Source organism: Argopecten irradians, chromosome 12, assembly GCF_041381155.1.
Source record: "Argopecten irradians isolate NY chromosome 12, Ai_NY, whole genome shotgun sequence".
Taxonomy (NCBI): domain Eukaryota; kingdom Metazoa; phylum Mollusca; class Bivalvia; order Pectinida; family Pectinidae; genus Argopecten; species Argopecten irradians.
The window spans coordinates 16,942,634-16,953,105 of NC_091145.1; the positions used below are offsets into that span (position 1 = coordinate 16,942,634).

Sequence of the window (10,472 nt, forward strand, 5' to 3'; positions counted from 1 at the left end):
TCTACTGACTAATTTATACAAATATCTTCTCCATATTAGATCTGCAGATGTCAAGATGAACAACCATTCATTTTCACTGCTGTTAAATATGAAACATGTGTTGAAATTTTTGATATTTCTGTGGGAACAACTTAATCAAAAGAGCAAAATTCTTTTTTCAACTGTGTTGAAGTCACTGTTTCCATAGGTTAATCAGATATTTCTACCCACAAATGTAAAAACCTGAAAGAAATTCAAACATCTCATTTGATCAGTATCTACACATAACTACACAAGTCTGTTAAATAATTGTTTTCTTTCCCAGATATAGAAAAGAAATTATATAACACCAAAGTAATTAGCAGTATAGTTCAGTCGAAATTAAAAAAAATCTAAAATGTCTGGTTGCTTTGTAATAATGCGATATTTGTATATGTAGGTTATGTGATAGAGGGAGGAGTGTCTCGTCAGTCCTACGGAGGTCAGAAGGTCGAGGATTGCTTACACAGTTCACTGACGGAGAATAAATATGTGTTCGGGACACCAGTGGAGCAGCTCATCTTACGACACATCATGGAGCAGGTAAACCAGTCGTCATTGTCTAACATTCCTTTACATGTGAAATGATGCCTTTCTTCAGTCATGTCAGAACTGTATATTCGTCTGTGCATTTTTAGAGGAACATACTAACTGTTTCATATTAAACTATCTAAGGCAAGACGTTTCTGTGCAGTCAAATCTTGTTAACACAAAGTTTTTTGTACCATGGAAACAATTACTTTCTGGTTTCACAGCATTCAAATTAACTTTGCTTGAATATGTATATTGAAAAACAGTACAAAATACTTTGAATTTAATACAGTGTTCAATTTGTATGAATAAAGGTTCAGGTTCAACTGTATTATTCCAACTTCTGAAAAAGTAATAAGTTACCAGGAAAAACAGTACAGGTATAAATGTTCCTCGTATATCCATCATCTGTAGAATACATGTATGAATGAAATTTATTTTAGATAGATTTAAGAAATTGTTTATATCTTGCTGTAATAAAGATAACATACACTTCGATGTTTCCATTCAGTCGTGCTATGTTGCTGAGGATTACAGTGAAATGGAGAAGAAATGTGCTGAAGATCCAGAGAGTTGTCAGTCCACTGTCTTCCTCGACAAGTATGACCTACCAGAGGGGGCACACAGGTAAAAAAGATATCTAACTATATATGGAGAATATATACTCACAGGTACATTAGATATCTAACTATATATGGAGAATATATACACACAGGTACATTAGATATCTAACTATATATGGAGAATATATACACACATGTACATTAGATATCTAACTATATATGGAGAATATATACACACATGTACATTAGATATCTAACTATATATGGAGAATATGTACACACAGGTAAATAAGATATCTAACTATATATGTATATGTACCCTTAGTTACATTATTGTGCTGAGAGGTATTTTAGGTAAATTGAGAATATGTATTAAGTCATCAAATTTGTACATCAGTCATTGAACTTAAATCATTCTCCCCTGAAGACATATTTAGGCTCTTCTGAAACACAGAATAGACCAATCCATTATGAAATTTCAGGGGTGAGTGAGTTAAATAAGTACCTCTATTAAGACTCTAAGAGAGATATTATTCATAAATTCTGACAACTTCATCACTTAGTATTCATGCTCACTAACACTTGACGTCACAATCAAAGATGGAATATATAAAGGTGACATTCATGTCTTGAAATGTAACATATCATTTTACTCTTTTTACAGACAGGTAATCCATAACCGAAGCTGCTACCACAGTCCGGAGGGTTTCTTCCACACAGACCTCTGGGGAATGGACTACCCATGTGTCCATAATCTGGTGTTCAAGGCCATACAGTACTGTCCTATAGACAGTCGTAAACAAATGTACAGGTAAATAAATGCAGATGTAAAACAAACAGGTGAATACATGGTTAACTAATGCACAGGTAAATATATAGGTGTAAACAGATGTACAGGTAAATACAGGTGTTAACAAAAGAACAGATATCATACCACCAATACCATCATACCAACATCACTACCGTTATTATATCATGTCCGACATATTTGATACATACATTTACCATCCTCCTTTCTTCGATATGACTAACTGGTATTATATGATTATGTTTGGTCAACAGAGCAATCTACCTGAGTGGGGGTGTTACCATGCTGCCAGGATTTGCGGAGAGACTACAGAAAGAGCTCGTTAAGTTAGCTCCACCATCAGTCATTGTAGAGGTAACACTGCTATAGTATTTATTATCCCCCGCCCAAACCAGTAGAGATATTTCCACGAAACTTTATACACACATTGGTCTTATGGTCTAGTAGTGCCTTTTGCTATTTTTAGTTTTTCATTTTTTGCATTTTTTCCGTAACCATGGAAACATTGCTGAAAATATCATATTTTTGTACCAGGTTCGTTTCTGGAGCATAACTCTAAAACCAGAAGAGATATTTCCACGAAACTTCATAGACACATTGGTCTTATGGTCTAGTAGTGCCTTTTGCTATTTTTAGGTTTTCATTTTTTGCATTTTTTCCGTAACCATGGAAACATTGCTGAAAATATCATATTTTTGTACCAGGTTCGTTTCTGGAGCATAACTCTAAAACCAGAAGAGATATTTCCACGAAACTTCATAGACACATTGGTCTTATGGTCTAGTAGTGCCTTTTGCTATTTCAAGGTTTTCACTTTTTGTACTTTTTTCTGTAACCATGGAAACATTGCTGAAAATGGCAGATTTTTGTGTAAGAATCGTTTCCGGAGCACAACTCTAAAACCAGCAGAGATATTTCCATGAAACTTCATAGACACATTGTTCTTATGGTCTAGTAGTGCCTTTTGCTATTTGTAGGTTTTCACTTTTTGTGCTTTTTTCCGTTACCATGGAAACATTGCTGAAAATATCATGGTAAATGGTAAATGTTACTTTGCAAAACTCCACCCATCTTTGTGTATATAGTCTAATATAAATGTCAAGGCTGTATACCTGATTCAACAATTGCAGCCCTGCTCTACTTGAATTATACTCCATCTTTCTTTAGCTCAACTTCCATTTTCCTGGGTTTTTTTTCATACACATAAGTCTCCACAATCAAACTTACTTCAGCTTTGATATCTCCATTGGCGGGGGATCTGAATGACTATGTCCTTGTTGTTACATGAATTAAGTAAAAAAAATTCATGTGTTATTTGGCATGTTGAAAATAATGTCTGTTGTGTTATATTTATATCATAGTATTTATGTTACATTCCTTAACTAGATAGTTTGATATCAATAACAGTGTACAGAATGGGTTTTGTCCTTTCACAGTACAGATATATTGAGGAAAAATACAAATACAATAGTATGAATATGATTTAGAGTTTATGATTGTACTTTTACTGGAAGGACCATAATCAAATTACGTACACTAAAGTGTGTAGTTTAGCTAATGTCTTACGTATAACTTGTCAAAACTAGCTTTTGTCTATTCCAGTGTAATCTGGTGGAATTGTATGCCATTTTACTTGTTAATTAGTCGGGCTATAACGGCCATATATACTGTTCCATGTGGCATACAGTTAGGACAAGTTACACTCAATAATCCTATTTTCCACTTTTAGGTTCATGCCTCCCCCCAGCGTTACCATGCGGCCTACATCGGAGCGTGCAGTCTAGCCAACATGGACATGTTTGAACAGTCATGCATCACTGGCGATGAGTGGGCCAGGAACGGGGTCAAGGCTTTCGCAAAATGGGCCATGCAGTCTTCCTAGGTGGCACTGTGATCACACCGGTCTCTTCCATAACTGTCACTTTGATATTGTCATAGAAACGATATAAATGTATGTGAGAATCGTTGGGTTAAAAGATTACCCAGGATTCAACAAATACTTGGATGAGAAGATACTGGAGACAACAAAGCTAAGGAGTTGGACATTACTGGTGTCATCTCACATGAGAACCAGATGTACAAACGTACGACTTGTACATCATGTATGATGGGTACAATTTATCTTACTGCCTTATGATTGTCAAAAAATCTTACTGTAAATATGCTGCGTCCATACTGTTATCATACTGTATCGTTCAATTTTATGTCATTGTGTATGCTCTTGACATGATCAGTATCTGCATTAAACTAAAGGTTGTTCAGTCTCACAAATGTTTACTGCGAGATGATAGATATTCAAAATCAAATTCTGGGTCAAAACAGTCGATTTTGATGTGGTCTATTGGTAGAAATATAGTGTTTTTGATTCAAAATTTGATATATTTGTGAATAGTAAAAAGATCACAAAATATATTCACACAGGGAAAATCTTCATGGCCAAATATTTCTCCTATTCTGTATTGCATTTTAAATATTACAAAGTTACCTCCCTTGCCAATAGGTATTGCTTTTGAGTGTATTCTTTAGAGAATAATGTCATAATCGATACCTACCTTGAAGGGAGGCAACACTGTAATGTGTGTAAAGATGGAATACTAAGGGATTATTATCATTTTAGTAATAAATTATCATCATCGATTGTTTTATCGCAGTTAGAGGACGCAGTGGTATTAAACTGTAGACAGTTTTCTCTACAACATCATGTATACTCAACTATTATATAGAAATACTGCTAAGGTATTGTGTACGTGTGTTCAACATCATTATATACCTCGTATTGTCACTTGTGTAACCATTGTTGATGTTTTTATCTTATTTTATATGATATTCCATACCTGTTAAATCTATATAATAAACATTCCACTCATTATAATACTTATATATTTTTACAGATTTAAGTCTACATTCCCATTAACAAACTGTTTACAGAACCGAAATCTATTTTTGTTTAACACAAATTCCATCAAAGATATATATATCTACAATATTGGTAAACCCTAGCTTTATACTGTTTAGATACGATGTGTTGTTCTGTTCATTTTCATGACATCAATTTCGATGGATTCAAAAGAGCCTTCATAATTATGAAGGCAAGTAAAATAAATAAAGCAACATTATATCATGTAAAAACAGGATGCCTTATTGGACCCAATAAGGGTCCCAGTCCTTGTAAGTGTCACCCTCTCTTTTTAAGGCATCAGTTTCACTATGGTTACTCAAATACAGACCAAGAGCTATGGAAATCTTGTAGGTTATTCTATTTGATTTCTTTTGTTAATTGATTGATGACTTGCTCTGTGCAATAAATTTGTGAAAGATTTGCCCAAATCCTTTGTTCCTTTTAAGCACATCTATGGTTTTCATTTTTTCAATCGCCATGGGTGCTTATTGGGTCGATGCAGTAGATCCCACAACCAACCCCAACTCATTGTGTTAACCGAAGCATTGTAGAACGAGGAAGTTTTTTAAAAATAATTTTAGCTTTGTATTTTGAATTGATGATTGTACCAAGATTAAGAAACCGCTTATTTTTTAACATAAACTTATATATGTAGACTTATTTGTGAACTTGAACTTATTTGAGCTTATTTGTGCGTCTATTGAGTTTATTGATGAACATGGGCTTATATAGGCAATAAGGATGATCTAAATTATGACTTCCTTTTAACAGCATACATCACTTAAACGTTTTAATAGGTGATCATTATTATTATTATTGGACACAACCTTTCCTGTTGACATGATTGAGTGACTAGTATTTTGAAGTAGTTCAAAGAAAAGAAAAATCATTAATTTACATATGTGTTGTGCTATTGATGAAACTTAATTAATTCCACCCTACACACATTCCAGTGAATGTACACATGAAATATTCAGTGCTTATGTTAAGCTATTATTAGATGATTTCCATGCAATAAGATTGAGACTTTTTTTGCTAAATTTATGTTTTTGATATTAATCATTCCAATATTTTCATTTGGTTATTATTTTCCATCTTCTCATGATAAACATGTACATGTTACAAACACATGTTACTGCTTGTTTGTGCATGATTTACATTTTAAAAGATATTTAGTTTCCCCACCCAGATATTGCATGATTTGGAGATGTTTTCAGTGATTTGGTTGTAATTGTCGTAGCAATAAGCAAAATATATATGTAGGTTGTCTTCACTCAAATTTCTGCTATCTCCATTGTTTGTATCTTTGTTACATTGTTTGGAATTCTGGTGACCAATGATGTCTTTTTCATCATCAATTTAGCTCTAGACTGCTTTAATAGTATTTTAACATACATAGTTTGTATGCAAAGAAAAAATTATTCGTACTGTTACATTCTTGCCAATGTATTACAAAGAAATCTCATCACTCAACAAAAATTTTGTACAAAATTGCCAAATACTAAATGAAAATCTCAAAATATTTGAATAATACTCATTTACAGATTCCAACGCAGGTCCTTCTATATGGACAGATATTTATCTGAGGTTGTGACTGCTTCATGAAAGGTTGTGAAACTGAATGAACAGTTTTATCCCATTTTCCCTGAAATTTCATAATAGACTGCTTTAGTCCTTGATTTAGAAGAGTCTAAATGTGTCTTCAGGGGTGAATATGTTAACTAAAGATGGTGACTACATCATATAGCAGTTTTAGTTGGTGTGATTTTTTAAAACATGTTTGCTTCAGGCTATTGATTTACATATATACTACAAGACTACAATGAAAAATTCATTAAGAAAAGATTAAAATGCAAATTTCCATAACTTATCATCGACTAAATGGCCCATCATTTAAGTATTTCAAGTGGCAGGATATCTACTGTTTCTCTAGATAATAGGTTGTTTTAGTACTCCTAGTTATCTCCCTTGTACTGTAGTTGTCTACCCTTTACTTCAGGATGCCCTTTCCTAGTTATCTCCCTTGTACTGTAGTTGTCTCCCCTTTACTTAAGGATACATCACCATCATACTAAGTAATTGGTTGTGTTAGGGCTCCTAGTTATATGTAATGTAGTTGTCTCCCCTTATCCTGAGCCTTTTTAATTTCAACACTGTAATGTTTGTATGTATTGCAACAATTAACATTGTATGCACATCAGTGACACAAAATGGCTTTTATAAAACTGCATGTTGTGAGGCACTGCTTTAGCATCTGTGGATTGAAACACTTAGTGTATGTAAATATAATGGTTGGTTATTTATTTGTAGACATCTAATAAATTTTAAAAGTGCTTTCCATTTCACCAACATGTACTGTACAATTCAGGTTTGTCTTTTTAATTTTGTGGTAATTTTAATAAATCAATTTTCCAAAATATTGCATTTCACCTTTCACAATTGTTGTTTTCTGAAAACTGGACATGAAGTCATGGCTGATTCATTTGATTTCTGACATTATGTGTTAGCCTTACAGCCAATGCTGATCATATGGGTTTAGGAAAAGATAATCGAAATAGCTAGCTTTTGTAGAAAATTGTGTGTACTGGTGTGGTTTTGAGAGAGAACATACCCTGACACAATGTTATGTGTGTTGTAGGCTTTTCTGTTGTAAAGTCAGCATCAATGGTTTTAATCACAATAGAAAGTACATAGTGTTGTAGTGTTGTAGCGTAAGTTAATAGTTTGCTGCCTAAATGACTTTGCCTATTGCTAGGTTTTTTTCCCGTGTAGTCAATGTATATGTTTAGTTAATATGTCAAGGTCTTACAAAGGTCAGACAAGGTTTCAGTTGTGTTCCCTAGTAGAATGTATGACATATGAAAATATTCATTTTTACCTTATAAACTTTTAAATTCTGAATTTGCTGCATATTACAGAGCTAACTGCCCTTGCATGTAGGTATTGTTTGTAACGTCATACCTTTCAGACAAAACAATGTGAATTTCACTCACGAAATAATGACATAGTGATGGATACCTATTCACAAGGGGGATAACTCTGCAATATGCAAAGACCGAATAGTAATAATAGGAATCAGTTCTTCATTCTTTCACCTTATGCTGTAGATTAGTTATCTAATTATGATCAAAATGTGGTTGATTTCAGTAGATCAATGTGATGGGTTCATTGTTGTCCTTAGTTATTACTGTAGATCATTTTATAGCAATTTATTTAAGTGATTATTGTAAAACAATTTCTTATACTAATGTATAAATATATATATCTATACTTATGTTTCAAATCAAAGTTTTGTACCTGTATTATGAAAGGTGCCTTTTATTAAATGAAGTCACCAAATGTTTCATGTTTTATTTACCATATAATATTAGTATTCACATTCCCCGGCAGGAAGAGCTATCAGATATACAACATATACTATAATCCATACCTTACATCGCCACATCAGAGAATATCATATCTTTGTATCATAGTAATGATGTTAATCAGAGTGATATTAAGTATTGAAATTTTTATTAGTAGTAACCTAGATTAGCATATTCCATATTTGTATAATAGAGTTTTTGCCCTTATAATAGGGAAATAACTGTATTATGCAAACTCATAATAAACTAGTCTGAGTTACTGACAACCACTTTAACCATATTTCTGTGTTATCTTCTCATTATGATGTAACATATTATGTTAAAAATTATTTATCATTTCATTACTGTATATTTAATTACTTATTAGCAATAGAAGTGCAAACATTTTGTTTTTCTTTGTTATGATTTTGTGTCTTTTGGTCTTTTGTTTTTATTAATTGTGCCTGTAAATGTTAATTTTCAAGAACAGTACGGATTGACCATCATTTGACTGTTGCGATTTTATCACAGACACAGATTTCCCATAGATACAAAGAGGTATAACAAGAAAATTGTTTCTGTATTAATGTTCGATGTCTCCAGTCGGATATCATTTAGTGTATTATGAAATTTGTTTTAGGAGTTACCTCCCTTCCTCCATTGTCTCGGGCTAAATTGGTGTTTAACATATTGTAGAGAATGTTTTTTACATGTAATTCAATGGTATATGGTTTCTTATAGTAACATCGTTTACAGTCTTTTATATATGAATTGATCTATAGAATATTCCATGTACTCATGAATTACCAAAAACTATATCTTATTTATTATTCTTCATTTAAGGGTGACCATGCCATCATGTTTCTTTAATAAAAGATAAAAGAAGAGTTCCACTAAATTCCTGGCGAGGAGTTTGACTTGTCCATACACTGGCAAAAACTAATTTGATAAAGAATTCCTGGCTAAATAAGACACAACTCTAATGTGAGGGAAGAAAGCTTTATTTTTTATCAGTATCCATTTATCTCATTGTTAATGCCAAAAAATTCAGAAGTAGAGCCAGTTCGACATAGGGTTCTTTTAACCTAGCAAAATATGTTATATACATTTTTTAATTGCAAAATACAATGTATATAAATATAGAAATTGAACAAACTTCAAATACCTGTATAATGTGAATGTGATGTTACAAATGTGATAATTGTGAATGTAAAAACAAGTACTTTTAGTGGTGTTCTGTCAGTTACATGTGTATACATATGTACATAATACAATGTGTATGGTTATACAGTGTACATGCATACTTTGTATAATACTTATACACTTTGATCTTGTATAACGGTAATACACAGTTAATATATACGTTATATAATGATTACATTTATACACTTAATATTTGTATAATGGTTTTACATAAATACTTTGATACATTGTGTAATAGTTATACATAAATACTTTGTATAATAATTGATACTTTGTATAATTATTGATACTTTGTATAATTGTGATACATAAACACTTTGTATAATAAATTAATACATTGTATAATGATTATACGTGTATAATAAATGTGTACTATGGATATACATTTCAGATATTGTATTATGGTTATATTATACATTGTATCATGCCATGATATTACACTACAGTCACTGGTGCCTAGGCCTGGAACTATTTCCACTTTAAGATGTTATGCTCTAGTTTGTGAGCTGTCCGTGGAGATTATGGCTGAAACACTTGTGATGTATTCTCCTAACTACAGCACACACACACTCCACATTATAAACCTTCAAGCAAAAAAGACAAAATCTCATGGATGGATTCATCATGAGTAATTGTCTTATAAATTCTTCCTCTTTGTAATGAAATAAAATATACAAGACTGAAAATTCTGTGTGTTTGTTATCTTTTCTTTTTGCCTCATTTCATAATATTTAGTCTTTATTAAAACAGTGACAACAACTAAATAGAAAATCTAAGGATATATTAATGGCAGGAAATATTTTCGGTCTTCAAAATATGGCCAGCTACTTGTACATTGTACCATTTTACCATATATTATGGACTATGGACTGTGTTACTCTGCTGGATGAGAACGGCTGTCATACAGCAGTTCTACTTCAGTCACTATTCAGTGGATTAATTTTTTTTTTTTTTTTTTACATTTCTCAGGATTGATATGTACTCCCGAATAGAAAAATCACTTGTCCAGGTCAAAATTGATGAACCAATTAAAAATGTCACACCTGTAAAATCTGTCAATAGATCAAACACATTCAGGTGCTAAAGTAAATGACCAAAGGACATAT

The 10,472-nt window shown here is 32.3% G+C and overlaps 1 protein-coding gene across 4 annotated transcripts in view; it reads left to right on the forward strand.

Moving 5' to 3' along the window:
- LOC138336776 (uncharacterized) overlaps nt 1–10,052 on the forward strand; it is a 47,975-nt gene extending 37,923 nt beyond the window's left edge. For all 4 annotated transcript variants that reach the window (XM_069286337.1, XM_069286339.1, XM_069286338.1 and 1 more), the window contains 5 exons: nt 419–561; nt 1,061–1,176; nt 1,777–1,923; nt 2,175–2,274; nt 3,650–10,052. In XM_069286337.1, coding sequence (XP_069142438.1) covers nt 419–561; nt 1,061–1,176; nt 1,777–1,923; nt 2,175–2,274; nt 3,650–3,802 — 659 coding nt within the window. In that variant the 3' untranslated portion in view covers nt 3,803–10,052. The remainder of the gene's footprint in view (nt 1–418; nt 562–1,060; nt 1,177–1,776; nt 1,924–2,174; nt 2,275–3,649) is intronic.
- The last annotated feature ends 420 nt before the right edge of the window (nt 10,053–10,472 follow it).